The sequence below is a fragment of the Neodiprion pinetum genome, chromosome 6 (assembly GCF_021155775.2).
Source record: "Neodiprion pinetum isolate iyNeoPine1 chromosome 6, iyNeoPine1.2, whole genome shotgun sequence".
Taxonomy (NCBI): domain Eukaryota; kingdom Metazoa; phylum Arthropoda; class Insecta; order Hymenoptera; family Diprionidae; genus Neodiprion; species Neodiprion pinetum.
In genome coordinates this window covers 27,541,641-27,559,594 of record NC_060237.1, presented here as the reverse complement: position 1 = coordinate 27,559,594, position 17,954 = coordinate 27,541,641, and the positions used below count along the sequence as shown (strand labels likewise).

At 39.3% G+C, this 17,954-nt stretch overlaps 1 protein-coding gene across 2 annotated transcripts in view; it reads right to left on the bottom strand.

Annotated features, from left to right (window-relative positions):
* Positions 1-17,954, bottom strand: part of LOC124222459 (colorectal mutant cancer protein) — a 44,069-nt gene that overhangs the window by 10,202 nt on the left and 15,913 nt on the right. For both annotated transcript variants that reach the window (XM_046633449.2, XM_046633451.2), the window contains exons 2-3: positions 15,817-16,049; positions 15,235-15,371 (exon numbers count right to left, since the gene is read on the bottom strand). In XM_046633449.2, the coding sequence (XP_046489405.1) occupies positions 15,235-15,371; positions 15,817-16,049 (370 nt within the window). The remainder of the gene's footprint in view (positions 1-15,234; positions 15,372-15,816; positions 16,050-17,954) is intronic.

The window sequence follows — 17,954 nt, the reverse complement described above, 5'->3', positions numbered from 1 at the left end:
GTATACGAGGAGAATCGCGGCGTGTATGGTTCGCCATAAAAAGTCGGAAGAAATAAGAATACTGCAAGCTTAATTGAAGGGCCGTTTCTGCTTTGCCCGTATATCTGCGACTCTGAAAAGAGCATCTAGCGCATGGCGTAACATCTCGTCGAGGAGCAACGAGGACGGGAACAAGAAGAAGAAGGCTTAACTAGACGAAGAACAAAGCCTCGTGTTTGCGAGGCGCTAAGCTGCAGCGGTTAAGCATCCAACGGTCGTTTTTCGCACGAGCAGAGGGGCGGAAAGATACTGATGTAAAATCCCGTGCAGACGGGAGTTGGGGTCTAACCGTGCAGTGCGGGCAATTAGACCCACTAAGGAGGCCATCAGCAGCCAACGCGACTAGGGGTGAAGAAGAATAAGAATAAGAAGAAGAAGAAGAAGAAGAAGAAGAAGAATGAAAAGAAGAAGCGAAAAGTGCAAAATACGTGAGAAAAGCCGAGCGAAAGCTAATGAGAGTACAAGCTAGGCTACGGACAGTGTGGAGCCAGCCGGTTTGCCGCCCCTCGGCAGGAACTGTCATCCTGGTATATCTATAAATCACTGGTTAACAAGCCTTTCTTAGAAGCGGAAGAAGAACGACGTCGCTTCGAGCCGGAAATCCCGGGGAATCATCGATCGCTTTCGAAAATAAGAAGCTTAGCCTCAATCTCAACAATAGGGGATACTTATACTTATCGAACACTGTACGAGGCGGGATTTCATTGGACTCGAAGATACTATTACTAAAGTTTTTGTAATTACGGCTCGATCAACTTCACGCGAGGTTAAATGATTTTATAACCGATTCTAATGGCTTCGAGAGACCCTGAGGATGTTTTCAGGTCAAGTCAAGAATACTGACGTTCTACGCTAATACGTACCAACAGTAACCATGTTTGTACTCAACCAAGCTTTCAAGTTTCAATTCCACAGCCTGTCTTGTTGTGGAGTTTCAATATGGCGAAGTTATTCAAAAAACGTCTGCTATAAGTGATTTAAAAACTCGTAAAACTTTCCAAAAGAAGGCGGCAAAACGTCCCTAATACTGACTTCAAGTGACTTGAAATTGCTTCAATTTACCGAAGTACACGCAACTAATGATTGACGCGTAACGTATCGATTCGTTCCTCGCCTGCAGTGTGGATAAAAATGAAATTTCAAGATTGACACAAGACCCCAAGAGGGATAACCATATTCCGGGCGAAAGTGTATCCGGGTTATTAAGCACCCTATATATAGGTAACATGGGGAAGTTTGTAAGAAAGTGCAGTGATTGATGGGATATGGAGCGACCCTATGGTTCGAGCTTTTTTGTGCCCTACCGGAGACTCCGATGGCTGGTGCCTGCCGTGTTATGGACGAAAGGTGGATCTTGCGCAGTCGAGAAATGGGCGTGTATACGTATGACTGCAGCTCTGCGGGTGTTCGCAGCAGACCGGAACAAGACACTGGATCCTTTAATCCTGCAAATTACGAACTTCTTCATCGATCGTCGAGCTAGTTGGTGCCTGCCGGAATTTCGCGGCTCTCGCAGCTATAGTCTAGAGTCGATAACAAAGGGGAACCAGGGAAGAGAGAGAGAGAGAGAGAGAGAGAGAAAGCGAGAGGTTGGAGAAGAAATGGAGTGAAAAAAGCCCGATAACTATACGAGCTGCAGCAGCGGTGGTGGCATCAGGACGAGGAGAACCCGATAATGGGATTCCCTGGTTTTTGCGAAAGATTCCTCGTCCTCGTTCCAGGACCAAGTATTGCATCGACCCCCAACTTGAATGGCTTTAAAGTTTAATTTCTGGGAAATGATTGGCCACGGCCGTGTCTCTGGCGTCTGCCTCGAAGATCGTCTATATGGTTTACAATATATCTTCGACTGTGCAGGGAGGATGGTACGCCAATCGATTCGTGTACGTGTACACAGGAATTCACTCGGCTGGTTTAAAGATTCAGGACGCGACACAACCCGAGTCAGCGGTTGTGCGATGTGTGCAAGGTAAAATAGAACACTTCGGGGACACGAGAGACGAGAAAAACAGTTTTCGAGGGACATGCGCGAGTTTTCTTTTTCTTTACGACAGAAGTCTACTTTCGACCTCCGACCTCCAACTTTTCCTTTCTTCTTGGATTGTTACTTCGACATCTGGCACGCGAACATATTGACGCAATGACGGAATTTACGAACCGAATGAAAGAAATAGAAAAAACCCGGTAAGATTCGAGCCGTTTGAGCGAGAGAAGCGAAGTTTATGGATTTTTGAAAAACGAATCGTTGATACCGCGTCACGTCGCAAGTCTTACAAAAAGTCACGAGGCGTCAAGCTTTTCGACAGAAATAAGTTTTCCCAGGTATTTCTTACCTTCGCACGATGATCTTGTCTTGCCTTACACCATTCAAGAATATAAACCCATACGGTCGAATTACCCGCAAGGATTTCCTAAAGAGAGCTGTTACAATGACGTTAAGGTCGCCATAACTATCTCCACTTCACCCTTCATTGCTCTGGCTATTATCTCAACGATAAAACAGAGTCCTTCGTTAGAAAAAAATAATCCGATAAATGACCCACTGTTAATAGCAGGACAATTTCGGACCTTTTGCTGAAAACAAATACCGTCCTCAAGACCAACTCACGTTCTGTTGATCTCTGTTGTCGGCTTCGACCTGGATCGGAATGGTCCTTTCGCCTCTCCGATCGCCAGGACAGCAGAGCCAGGACCTGGACCTTCGGATGGCGGTGGGTGGTTCCTCCTCGTCGTCCTCGACCTCATCCTCGGTGGTGGCGCAGTGTACGTAAACGAGGTCATCCCTCCGAGGTGGAACCTCGACCAAATCCTTGCCGTTGGTGTCCCTGACGTGCGGAGGCAAATGATGCCTGAGATCGACCTGGTGCTGGTGATGCTGCTGTTGCTGTTGGAGACGCTCCAGATAAAAGCGGGACTCCGCGGAGCCATTATTGGCGGTCACCGTGAACCCCGCCACGGCGACGCCTAGCTTCCGGTTCTTCTTCACAGCACAAGTATCGCTAATTCCGTTCACCTCGAACACTTTACACTTTACCGCATGGTCGCCGTTCTTTGTCACCGATCCAACGATGGTCGGGGTTTTAATCACTGCAACGATCGCTCATTCGCGCTTCTTGATCGAACCATTACAGTCGGTTGTGGGTTTAAAGTAACTGACACGTACGATGTTCTTCATTCTCACTGCGTTGACGATTTCAATTTACTGTTATTGGCGACAGTTTGCGGGGTTACAACCACTGCAAATTATCAGCTACAACCATGAACGTGTCAAGAGTTTTATCGAAGAATCATGTTCGATTTGCTTCGATTGAAGAACGAGGATCGTTCGATGCTTTGAATTTACAAATTTCCAAACGCACTCCAAATCGAAATTTCACCTTTTTTCACAAAATTCTTCCGTGCAGTCGCAGTACCGCCGTTGGACAAAAACCACTCACTGCAGTCTCACCCAGTGATGAATCGAGGTAAGAAATTGCTCCTCACACTTCACCAGCGCGTGTTTAATCGAGCGTTCTTATTCTTACAGTGGATTTAAATTAGTTAATAACCCATTCCCTGAAATACGACGACAGCACGTCCGACAGTGACGTAAAAATCCAGACGAGATCGTAAAAATAATGTGCAGACTTTATATAACTGGTTTCTGGCGTCTGGCGGAAAATATGCTTCGCATTTACGCACGAATTGTCGAGCTTGATTCGCGAAATGGAATGGGAAAATATGCGAACCAAACGACAAATGACATGACCAACGACGACCCTTTTCGTCGAAAGGCGTGCAGGACATATAATAATAACACGCGTGAAAGTGTAACGAGCATCCGTATACACGCCATAACCTGCGGCCCTTTTGAATTCAACGTGTTATTTGATTGTCAATGGGTATGGTTGTCGACGTCGCAGCCAACACGGAGGACCGTTAATTGCATCAAACAGGCCCTCGGTTATAGTACGATAGAAAGTTCCATGGTGCGGATTTGATTGACGCCGACGAAACCACCCGGCAATTCATCCGAAGGAATGATGATTTGGTGTGGCAATTTTCCCCGAATAACGTTTATATTAAAGTTTCGAAATTATGTACCACTCTCGAAAACTGCATTCCACTGAGAGAGAAAACGAGAGTGCAAAATTAATTCCTGGAGCTGCGACTAATTACACTGCAGACTGTAAAAACAAAAAACAATAAAAAATATATGTAAATGTTTTTTTTTTTTTTTTACGACCAGCGAGATAGTTTTTCATGATAACACTTTGATCAAAGCAAAGTGTGCTGTAAGCTGTTCCGCAACACGTGCAGAGCAGCTTGCATGTATTGAATGGGCGAACGAACGGTATCGTCGACGTGTGAACGTGTTTGCCAGTTAAAAACTGAACAGACGCGTAACTGCAAACCGTACAGAGCCGAGGATCCAGGTGTTAATTAAACAAGTTAATTAATAGTAAGTTACGGGCGTGCGAATGACTCTTTTAATCCGTTGGATAGATGAAATGGATGATCGTTAACCGGGATCTAATAAGTTTCTTAATTAGGGATCATGGCGCGTAGAAACGTCTGTTTCGCGTTTTGTTTTGTTGATTTCTGTTTTTTGTTTTTTTTTTTGTTTATTCTTCTAGACTAAATACTGACGTCGCGTAGAAAATTTCCATCTTTTGCACAAATAATTAGCGTGGTACATGTACAATAATAAATATGAAAAATAGAACGTAAATAAGACCGTCAATCAGCCGAATCAAATTGGGCATGCAAGAATTGTGGGGAAATTTTGCCCACACTATGCACTCGATATTTGCGAGGGGGTTGGCCGATTTAGCATAATGCAAATCGGGTTGACTGAGGATAGACGCGGGCTAATCCATTAGCGGTTAAAGCACGTACGTATAGTACGTACCTGATGCTGTACACACGCATCGTGCATAAATATGCATGCAGATGTATAGTGCATGCAATATTAACAAGACGATATACAGATATACACCTCGTACGTTATAACATAACTGTTTAATAAACAAATATGAATATGCAGGGTACATATACATGCAGGTGAATGAATTTTAGTTTGCGAAAACCAGATTCCCTGTCCCCCGGTAAAATTTCATCAATTTTGTGTTTATATGTATACATATGCATACGTACAATTATTCGTCACAAACAACGCGTTGATTGAAAAATCTGTGAGATCAAATCTCCGTAACGGTTGCTCGATTTCGATACTCGTTTCAGACTTCTATAACTGATTCTGTTTTGCTTTGTATTTTTTTTACAATATGCACTGAAATTGAAAAAAAAAAAAAAAATGGTCTTCTATTTCCGGTATCCGTACGACCTCGTACAATTTTGCTATCCGATCGTTTCAAACCCGCAATTGAATGATGATTTAAAAAATTCACATTCCAATAACTCGATGATAATAATCAATTATCAGAGCTTCCGGGATTTCCGTAATCAAAATCGCATCGCGTAGTTTTTTGGTTTGCGAACGAGTTTGATCCTGACTAATGACCGCGTGTGGGGTTTGCGTAAGGACAACGACCACCTTCACTGTCGTACCTTACACAAATACCTATATATTTATACACGTATACGTACCGCCTGCGTAAACGTCGTGGCCAAAGCAATGCGAGAGATTTAGATTAGTAAAGGGTTCGTTAATTAATGTGCATCGTCAAGCGGCGTGTGTAAATTGAAAATCCGAGAGGTCGTACAGCCTCGGTGTTAATACACCGCGTATATGTGTACATGTGTATACGTGCTATATGAAGTTAGATCGAAAGGAGAGTGTCATTAAAACGCAACTTTTACACGGTGCAATGTCGACTGGAGGCGGTATGTTAATTGATTTCCACGAGGTCGAGATGGTGCACCGTAAGGCTATAGGTATGCCTCACACCTATACCTTGTACCGGTGCCTTCAAGCAATATGGGGAAACTCGCACCGTGAGCAATTGAGAGACTGCAGACGCAATTAAAGACGAGGACCGTTTACCAAGCTGTACAAATTAATATCGGGCTCGATTCGGAAATAGTTTTCAAATAACGGTGCAGCTGCATTAATTGATCATACGATGAGCTTTACTGTGCGAAAGCTTTATTGAAAAGTTTGAAAAATCGAATTGAATATATATTTAAAGAATATAAAATTCGTATTTATTTCGATATTTCCCTGTAGCTTCTTATAAACCAAAAGCTTTCTCACTTCCATCTTGGAAGAAAAATAGGATTCGTTTTTTAACAAAGAATTTATGAGAAAAATTTAAAGCCAATCGATTCGGGCCGTTCATTCAAAAATTGAGTTTCTGAGTTTTCGGGTGTGGTGAAAATCAAACCCGTGGTAATAAAAATCTACAACCCGGTGAAAGATATTTTTTTTTTTGTACACTTTGCACCATATTTGAAATAAATATACTCGCCGATAGTGAGGTTCGAACGTAGGTCCGTTTGGGGTGGAAAACCTGATATATACACGTACGCAGTTTGCTATTAGGTATCATAATTATCGATTTCTAAATGACGTTTTTCACATTCATCGATTGCGCTCACGTCGACATCGGTGACTCGTTAATTCGCATCCGATTACAAGACAGTCGTACCTGATTTCAGACCGGAGAAACACTGCAAGTTTCTAAATAAAGGAATTCGCAAAAAGAAAAAAAAAAAAAAAAAAGCAGTGAGTATAAAATGACAAACAGTAATGAATAAGAATTATTTATTTAGCTGAAAAAAGACAGTCATAACGGGAATGTCAGTAAAGTAATTTTCGAGCCACTATGCAAGGTTTGAAGCAAAAAAAAAAAAAAAAACACATGGATTAAAAATAAATAAATGATACGGGATCAGTCTGCGTCCAGTTAATCACGCCGATGTTAAATATATCCGTATGATTATTACCATTCTTAAAAAGTGTAAAATATGCGTTGGAGCACGCATGAATCATTGACAAGCTGCCATATGGCGAAGGTTTGTGCAGCTAGGAGGGAAAGGTGCCACGATATGTAATTAACCGACGGAGTATGCCGCATCGAGTTGATTTCACTTATGGCTTTTAACGATCGCCGCAGCTCGTCGTCTGTTATAACTTTAATTGAGTGCGTAAGCCCGGAGCTTTTTGCCTGTATGAACGCGTGCTGGATTATTCGGAGCGGTGTATATAATTATTGTTTCATTTTGCGTAAATCGACGGTGTACGAACGAACGAACAATTGGAACATCGGTTAATCGATTAAAAATAGCTAGGCTAGAGTTGGCAACGTTAACCGTAAATCGTTGTGCAATTTTCGAAGGACTTTCAAGGTGTTGGCTTATCGAAATATTAAAATTTATTTCCTCGTTACGATTTAATAGCTGAACTTCGGACAATCCTAAGTTTACGAATTAACGATTTTTCTAAGCACGCATCGTTAAAGTAACCTTACTCTGACTTTAATCTCGTTCAAAATAAACTCGGTCTAGGATATATTTATCAATTTTGTTCAACACCGATTAGAATGATAATCTTTTATATTTTCAATCACGTTTATTCTTCAATGAGTCAGAACTGCATACGTGTATCGAATTTCTTTTACAGTCATATTGCAATGGTCTTCAGTTTGCGTTGTGAATATTTTCGAGGTGTGATTACATTATACGGATACATCTTGTAACAAGTCATTTAATAATTCAAGCGAGACATCGACATTTCAAGTCTCTGCCGCGCCCATAAGCACGCAGATATTATATATTTATTACAGGCATAATATAGGTAGCGAAAGAAATTTATTACCCGAAGAGATAAAAAATTTCTCAAGTATATATCGGCGATTTTATCATTACTTTAATAAGATACAGGCGTTTATTTACATTATATTATTACAAACCGCAACACGGAGAAGAGCCGGAAGCGAAATCGGTCGGTATTCGTGAAAAACTGATCCATTTATTCGCGTACGTTTGAATGTACAAAACTAAAGTGATGGTGTAAAAGTATAACACGGCTGTCTTCGCGTATGATCTAAGTAGATGTCGGTATGTTTCTTTGCTTCTATTTCAGGAGGGGAGGGAGTTTGAAAAAAAAAAATAAACACCACGATTTATGAAATTTTTCTCACCAGTCAAGTAATCAATATAGATAGATTAGATGTGTATCTGTTTTGCATGTCAAAGCTAAATTTCGACAAGTTGATTTCGTTTTCTTTTTTCTTTTTATTCCGACTCGAAGGAACGACGAAAATCCGCACCGAACAAACGTCGAAAAAGATATCAAAGCTCAGAGCCACGGATATCGGAGACCTGGTTCATAGCAAACCAGGAACACTGAACGTGGGTGTAAAAGGTCAGTATATATATTCAAGAGCTGCGTGGCTAGTCGATAACGACGAACCACGACCCACGCGTCAGTGCTTTCCAGGTTCTTAATTTTTTTTAGTTCTCATCCAACTCGGCCAATGAGACGATATTTACATGAATTTATTTTATTTTTTTCCTACTTTCTAAGATAGATGGAGAAAATAGAAATTCGCAAAAAGAGAGAGAGAGAGGATTAATAATACGAATAACAATGTCGAATTTTCAAAACACAGAGATACGAATGTTCGTTCAGAATTTTTAACCATTCTGTGTATTTTCGATTTATTACACATTTTTATTTACTCCGACGATTTGGCGCAACGGAAAAGATATTTGTTAAGTTTACCGATACATGGTCTGATCAAATATTCGGGGAAAGAAACGTTTTTTTCAGTTTTGTGAGACAACAAGATAGAAAAAAAAGAAAATGAAATGAAAAGCGATCGGAACATATCAATTCGTATTATTGAATGAAACCGTATTTACATTTGAATTAACGAGACATGTCATCGGCACATCATTTTTACTCTCCTTATCATTGCCTTTTTAAATAAAAATTTTTCTGTATCCTTCAACGCCCGGCTCTTCAAAATACAAGAAATTAAATACCTACATCACATCATTGAAAATTCGATATTTGTCACGTTTCTATTCATATTCACCTGTAGCGACTCTACTATTTTTTATCCTTATAAAATATAACAGGTCATTGCTCGAATAAATATATATATATATATATATATATATATATATATATATATACACATTCGTAATAAGAAATTACGAAAAAAAAAAAAAAAAAAATTACCCAAGGTGCCAGACTTGTTTTCTAATTCCTTATCTCGCGAATCCTTTGCACGGATATGCATTATATATCCAAGATATCGCGTGTCTTCGACGTCTCGGTTCACTTGACGCGGTTCGCTGCAGATTACATGCACACGGGTATACAACGTACGTATTCTTCCGCATTCCCGGCAAATAACGACGCTCATAGGCGAATATTTTCGCATTTCCCTCGTTATCGTCGCACGATATTTACCTAACCGAAGCGGAGGAACAGCCTCGCCTACGCGTCTTGGCCCTCGGGAAATAAGATAAGGATCAAACACCCCGAAGTGCCGCAGCCTATTCAATAATGTATCACGTGCAGGTATAACGTCCTCGACTTCTTCGATCGTTGTTTGTACGAATGTGTACAAATATACATGACACATAACACAAATTTGATATTCATCTTCGTGTAATTGAATAAGTATTTTTTTAAATCTGGTTAGAGTAAAGTTGTGCAAAAAATTTCTAACGCAAAAGTGTTATTTCGAATAATATTCAGATACGGTACAAGTTTGACAAGGAATTTTCGCTTCTTCTTCTTCTTTCGGTATATCTCCGTAGTTTTATCCTCGCCGTTTTATTGACCGGATGAAATTGGCTCCGAACATATACCTATAGCTATAAGCGGATGAGGGTCGAATTAATAATCCACGACGCCTGATTGACGCCGCGGGTTCTGTTTGTGCGCGAAATTTGTTATCTTAGGAGCGTCGAGGTAAGATCCACGCAAGAATAGGTCAACTCGGCACGATCGGCCTTACGTGAGACATAGAGACGGCATATACACAGTGCATACACATGTGAACGGATCTATGTTGCATCTACATTTTCATCACGTATCGTCTCGAAAGATCAATGATCGCGAAGAGATTATAACAACACAAACACCTCGATTTATCGACACAATAATTTAATTCTCAATTCAATTCTCGTTTTTGGTGTAACACGTAATAGAAGGTGGAGGAGGTGGAGAAGTGGCGGAAGTAGTAGTGGCGAAACTTTGGCCAGACGGACTGGCGGGCGCCACGCGTCGCGTCGTTTCGTCGTTTCGTCCACTCGATCGGTGCCGTTCACCGGGGGTTTCAGCAGCGAAGCTGCGACGACGGCGAAAATTTCGAATCGCATGTACGTAAATACAGTCGTTTCCGGGGCGTAGCCGCAACGCCTGCGATTCGTTGCGAACAAGAGAGAGAAAAGAAAAAAAAAACGGTTCCTCTTATTTGACAAGTCGATTGAGTTCGTCACGTGCAGAGCTGTCCGTAGATTCGTATAATTATCTCATCGTTCGTCTGGCAAGAGATAAAAAAAAAAAAGAAATAAATTAACGAGGTATTAAATTCCAGGGGAAACATATTTGTACAGATTTTTTGTTAAACTGATTAGATGCGTCCGTATAATTGGAAATTTGAACGACCTTACTTTTTACAATCCCGATTCGGTAAGCCTTGTAATATAAAAAAATCAAAATTTATTATAAACAATGTGATTTAAAATGGTATAATCCTATATATAAGTACACATGTATAATTTTTTATCCATTTCCTCCAGGCAAAACCGGCGCTCTTTGGTTTGGCATACGTGTCCCGTCGATTAATCAAAAATAGGTATAACGAATGATCGAAACGTGGCGTTCAATAATATACAGACTGAAATGATGTACTCGGCGGAGGAGTTCATGCATGGAGAGATAATATGGTGGGTGTAGATACATAATTTAACCTGCACCTTGTACGTAGAAGGCACTTCGTATCATGATATATTAATAAAGCAAAGAATTATTCGAACGGTGTTTTAAATTTCGGACACCGTTATACGTACTGCTGTTTTTTTTTTTGTTATTATTGTTATAACAAGATGTTTCGTAACGAATATACAATATTCAAGGGAAACCAGACACCAGAAACCAGTATAATGCAAGCTATTATCTCGTGCGATGCGAGACGGTTGAAAAAACGTAGGAAAGCATATTTATTTGTGCTTTCGAGAATGAAAATTGAAACTTGCAAGAAATATATTTCATTGGCGCGTGTAATTTGCCGCACAGAAACGAATATCGGTCATAAAAATAAACGAACCATGTCTGTAATACGACAATATTCACTAATCACTGAACAACATGACCATCAATCACTCAATTCACAATTCGAGCCGTATTTCAAGCGAAAGCAACACGTGAAAAAGAAAAAGTGGAGAAAAAGACTAGAAAAATAAAAGCTCGACGATGAAATCTGATATCCGTATTTCAGTTTTAAGAACAAAAAAAGAAAAAAGAAAAGTATCGCGCAGAAAAAATCTCGCGAAATAACTTCTCTTTTCTTTCGATTTTGTTTTTTCTTTTTTCCTTTTGTCCCGCGATTAGCGACGTTTTTGACAAACGGGGCAAGAGCGTCGCGAGGCCAGAACACGCGGCTTGAACTGGCGTGACAGGACTGTCCCTCCGTCCCTCCTCACACCCTCTCTTTCGGAATACCCTCCCGATTCTATACGCCGGAGGTAGGAACGAAGGTTCTACCTACTTTACCGAGGACCGACGAACCCGCCCGAGTTTCGCCGAACTGACCCTCGAAGTAGTTGGTTGCTCTTAAGGTGGTGGTCGTACATGCCTGTATGCGTTTGCATATACATATATATTTATACACATATATACACACACACACGTATATATGATATTACAATTCGCAAGCTCGCCAAATTCTTTGATATTTTAGGCACGGTATAGGTACGTTTTACATACATGTACGTAATACACGTGTCGATGTTTTAGCACATAATATACTTAATTCGCATATTTTATTCATGTGTGACTTACATGGACGCGTAGTTTGTCTTCGACGCATTATTTATCGCACCGGCTTCGATCGCTGCGTGCTTTAAGGATACGTGGTACGTACCTACGGTTGGGTGGAGTTTTATTTAAAAAAAAAATAAATAAACAAATAAATAAAGAAAAGGAAAAACAACAGATTACAGCACGTACTTGTAAATATTCTGCGCAAAATTTTCAACGCCACGATAAACCTTTGGCAAAGTATCGTAGAAAACTGATACAAAGGATATTTTTCTCAAATCCTGCCACCATCCTGGAAAGATAATATATTCGAGTTTGACTAATTAACGGTAGCGCGGTTTGAGGTTTTTTAATTAACTCATCTAATACTTCATTTTAACGGTGCACATAATAGCCGACGGTCTCTCTGTCTCCCTGTCCTAATTATCCATTCTTTCGAGAAGATGGACGGCGGCGGTGCGGCGGCAAAGTATAATAAACAACAACAACGACAACAACAACCAAAATAATAATAATAATAATAATGGGAAAGCTTTTCAAAGGCTTGATTCACAAAGTTTGATAAGATTCGCGAACGACACGCGACGACGGTGGTTTGGCTGATTTGAATATTCCTTATACATTTTGCCGCAGTTTGTATAATGATAAATTCGTGTCTATACTATACATACGTACCTACGTATGAATGCATTTCTATAGAGATATGAAAATTTCGATTTTCTAAAGAAGAAAAAAAAAAAAAAAACAACGTTGATATAATCCAACTGTACATTTCGCAATAAGTATCGTTGTAGTGAATGAATGAATATGGATATAAAAAAAAGAAAAACAGTAAAAAAATTCAACCCTCAACCCTTGACAAAGTAACCCTCACGTTTCCCAATTCCCAAACGTAGGTAAAACCTCGTACCATTGATATATAATCGTTTGAATATTCCTCTCCGGACTTGGACGGATCGCTTTTGAATGAGACGAGAGATAAAAAATAAATAAACGGAGAGAAGAAGAACGAGTCTGAATAGAATCGCGGGATGAAAGGAGGAAGGTAATTTGCACTCGGAATTTGCCGCGTTACACACGCGTTCGTTTTACAGCCCAATGAACCGAGCATATGATATACGAACAACGTAAACCGCACATCTATCAATGCGTAAGGCACGTGGATAAAAATTCCCGTAATACCCGATGCAGCAGGAGTAAGTATTCTTACATTCGTATGCCTTCATTTACAAATTAGTAAAATGGCGCCGACGCAGACGAATATTACGGCTGCAAACATTCGCGAATTAATTTCAACCCCTTTTTCCCTCAAGGATTCCAATCGTTCGAGTTCTTTTTTTTTTTTTTTCTTCAAAGCGAAAAGTTTTTCGTGTATGATGATGATGATGATTTTATATATATATCAAAGCTTGATAATCAACTGATGAAATGGATGCAGATCGCTGTGCTCGGCTGATGCGTTATGTTCGTTAAAAATTCGATGTATACAGATCTATACGTGTATAAAATAATCGTGGAAACACTTTTGACGGTTAAATATTACACGGAAATTCTTCGGTTTTTAAACCTCGCGCTTTAATTTCAATATTTATTATTCCTATCGTACATATTATTCCAGCGAGTTTCGCAATACAGATTGTACGTTACAATAATCGGAGATCATATTTTGCCTAGCGAATATTTTTAATCTGCGACACTCACAGCTCTGCGTTATTACATACATACGTATATTTAACTATAATATCTATGCTTGAAAATAATCCGACCGTCGTATAAAATTCGAGAATTGTGTATTAAAGAAGACAGCTCTCGAGTTTGTGAGAATTTAAACGTATGCACAGTCGAAGCGAGCCTCTGTAAAAAAAATAAACGACTTTTCTTTGAATTATACGCTGAAGTTTCATGAAGTCAGAGCGACGAAAGGTATAAAAATTTGAGGAAAAATTTATCTGGTCCTTTTAATTGTAAAATTTGTATACATGACAATATGATTAAAGAATTCCCGCAGATTTGAAATCGATATTATCAGTCCAAAAAAACTGAACCCAACCCATGATTGAAATTTATTCAATACACGGATGAAAATTTAATTACGAGGGTTCAAATTTATAAGATAAATTTTATAAAAAAAATGCTTTTTTCTTTCGAAAAAGTACATGTAAATTTTCTCTTTCTCACGTGTTGAAACACACCCATACAGCGACATCGGAATGCATCTCAGAAACTTTTAAACTTGAAGCATAAGCGAATCGCAGACTTGCAGAGTTAAACTTTTCACTTCAGGTATAAATATATAGTTACTTAAAAGATACGCACAACGCACCATCGTCGCTTTTGCGGTTTCATAACACATTTATATTATACATGTATAATCCAGGGGGTATAACAAGAAGAAGTTTAAATCTAGTCACGGTTATCGATTCGAAGCCTCCATCCTCAATATATATATAATATATATATATATATACACGTACATAGGTTTTCTATGAAAGATGGTGGCGAGGAATTGAGGATGGAGGATATATATACATACTATACATATATATATATATACGGAGTGATTATCTATCGACAGAATAAATGGTCCGTCCGTATTTTTCTATTCGATGTATGCGAATCAAAAATAGAGGGATGCGGGCATGATTTAATTATTTTCTGATCATCATCATCATCATCATCATCATTATTATTATTATTATACATGAACAATGTACAGTCATGATACGATATTCTTTTATCGATCTTTCGTTTTTCTTTCTCCTTTCAACGCGACAAACACAAGTGATCGTATATATATATATATATATATATATATATATATAGCATAAACGACAGGTTACAGTAGACTATGGAGGAAATTGGACATCCGAGTTTCTCCCCCCGTCGAATATAGTGGATTGTTTCCGGGTTTGAGGAGGAGGACCTCGATTTCTACGTTGCTGCAGGAGCAGAAATTTGTATGTAACGGGATATCGATCTCTCGGGATATCAGTTTTTTACCAACCCTTCCAATTTACAAGGGCTATTTTGACGCGGTTTAAATATTCCAATACACACGAGAGGTATACGTGTATATTAATTATTGAAAGAATTTTTTACATAGCAATTAACGATTTTATTATTACATACAAATACTAAAAAATTCATTACGGTAAGTGCTGATAATTATCGTTTTCAACGAACCTTTCAATTGGGTTAAGAATGAGAAGGAAATTAGGAAGACGGGCGGTAAAATTTTCAACTGAACCAACCTTGTTAGCAAGCTCCAACATATTTCCGGTTCCGCCGGCCGCAGCCTCGACCAATTTTTGAAGAGTATGCGGCTCCGGGGACAAATCTCTTGCTCCACTGTCGAATTCCCAGCTTTCATGACGTCCGGACACCGTTCCTTCACAGGCACGATACAGAATGTAAATTTAGATGCTTCGGGGTCAATTTCATCCGCAGCTCTAACGATTCATCACCCGAAATGAAGTTTCTTTCAGATTTAAAAGGCTAGGTCTTGAGCGTTAAGAATAAGAAAGTGACAAAAATTTGTTTAGGGAGGTAGAAGGAAATGCTGGTTTCTATTTACTCTTCAAATTGAAACTGAAAAAAGACATTCAGTTATTCGTATCATGTAAACTATTTTCATTCTACAACCCAATGTTAAACCAAATACGTACGATCTGAAAAATCATTTAATTCTCTCGTTCTATTTATTTATTCCTTCGTTATACCTAAAATGTAACTAAAAAATCTTCCAATAAAATTACCACGGAATATTAACACACAAAGACATGCGGATTGATCGACGACGTTGGTATAATTGCCAAATTTCGTGACCGTCTTACCCAGGCTGTTGTCACTGCTGGTAGGCAAGTACTCGATCGTATGAGCAGTGTGATGAGGACTGGTCCTGTGTTTCCCCGATCTAAGTGCCTCGATTTCAGGCCGAAGAGCAAGTCTTCGCCTGAGAAATTCCTGATAAGAAATCCGCCCCTGTTCGTCGGCGCCGAGTTCTCTCATAAGTTCCTCGACGGAATCCTCGAGGTTCAATTCCCGACATACCGTCAAAAGGTCCTGACTGAAACAACATCGTGAATTTGAAAATAAAGCGATTGAAAAAATGTATTCGTGTCATCGATTACTTGGAAAAAAAGAGAAATGTTTTTCTTCATCCGAAATGAAATAAATAAACAAAATGAAATGTAAAAAGAATAATTACTTGTACTTATGGTAAAATATATAATATTCGGTACATGCGTGTTTACAATTCAAATCTACGAGTAATTTCTTTCGCTCGTATTACAATATAAATTTGAGTAATTAAAGTGATACGTTATTTTTGATGCGATATAAGTAAAATAATGTGACAAGATCTGGGCTTTATTACAACAATTACGAGCATAACCGCGTTGTTACGACGATAATTATCACCGTCACGGTCGTGTATATAAAAGCTCGCGAGCTCTGCATACATTTACGCGGGATTAAGTTTATAATTGCACGTTTTAATGGGATCAAAAATAGAATTAATAAAATTGCTGAAAAAAAGAAAGAAGGAGGAGACCGGAATCGCAGCTATGCAGGTATACGTATATACATATATATCTATGGTTAAGCATGCACAGGTGGAGCTGGGCTGCGTTAAAGAGAGCTGAGAATTGAGCCGGGTTGACTTTCGAGTTAGCACACGGTCCGACTCACCCTCGTTAGAGAGGAACGAATTTAGCCCGGTGCTTGCAGGACACCCTCTTCTTTTCCGCATTACCCGCTAAGCAGCGTGCCATGCGCGTATACGTACCCATATGAGTAAACATACAAGTGATATACTCGGCGAGAACGAGTTTGGGAACAAGTGTTTCTCGCGACGATGCGTTTTATACATATATAATAAAAAAATAGGCCGGGGTTGTGTATAATAATAATAATGTATGCATAGATACGCGATGTGTTTTATAGAAAGAATTCTTGTTACGTAAATGTGTGGGAAAATGTTTCAACAATATTTGCTGTAACAAATTGTCATTCGATATGAGGCTCGAGTTAGTAACGTTACTGTAAGAATTTACGTTTAGAAATATTCGAGGAACGTTTGAAAGTTAGTAAATCGTGACAAGGCAAAATGTATTTAATATTTTGCAAACTACTTCAAACTCACTGTAAACTCGCAGAATAGTAACTTTTTGCCACCAAGTTTCCGTTACGTTAACCTCAACAAACTTCAGTCTCGTAATTAAATTGTAGTAGCGGAAAAAAAGAAAAAAAAAGATAAAATCTGACAAACTTGATATTTTTCCATCGATTATTTGAACAACGAGCGCGTTTTTTCCCCTCAAAGTGAATCCCGCACCGTTTCACCCGGTAGTAAAATAATCTTTCAACAGTTTTTCCACTTTTATGTCTACCCGCGTTTTAGTCTTGCCGTTCCTTTTTATTATTGCTTTTTCTTTTTTTTTTTTTTTATTACCAACATACACCCCTGAAACGTTTCAACATCAAATCTCGCGGAATGATCAGACCTGGAAAAAAGGTTGACCATGGTAAAAGCATGGCGCAATCGTTACACGTCACACGTTACACGCCGTTCCGGCCCGTGGGCATTTTTTTCATTTCTACTTCGTTCCCGCGCTGCTTTATCGTGCAACAACGCAACTATCACAACCATCGAGGTTTTGTGTTATTTTTCGTTTTCCTTTCTATGAAGGTACTTCTTTTTTCATTACATACGTTGTACAACGTAAAAGAAAATTCGATCTGTAACTAACCGAGTGCTTTTCAAGTTTGTGTAAGTAAGATGCAGAAGAACGATCTTCGCACGCTTGCAACATATTCTATAATTGTCTAGCATCGATCCTTCGGTACAAACAAAAAAAAGAAGAATGTCAAAAATGATCATTAATTTGTAAAGTAATCAGGATTTCGACGAAGGGTTTTATGGTTTAATTACAGATACCTTAAAGCAACCGGAGGGTCCACGGCAAGAATC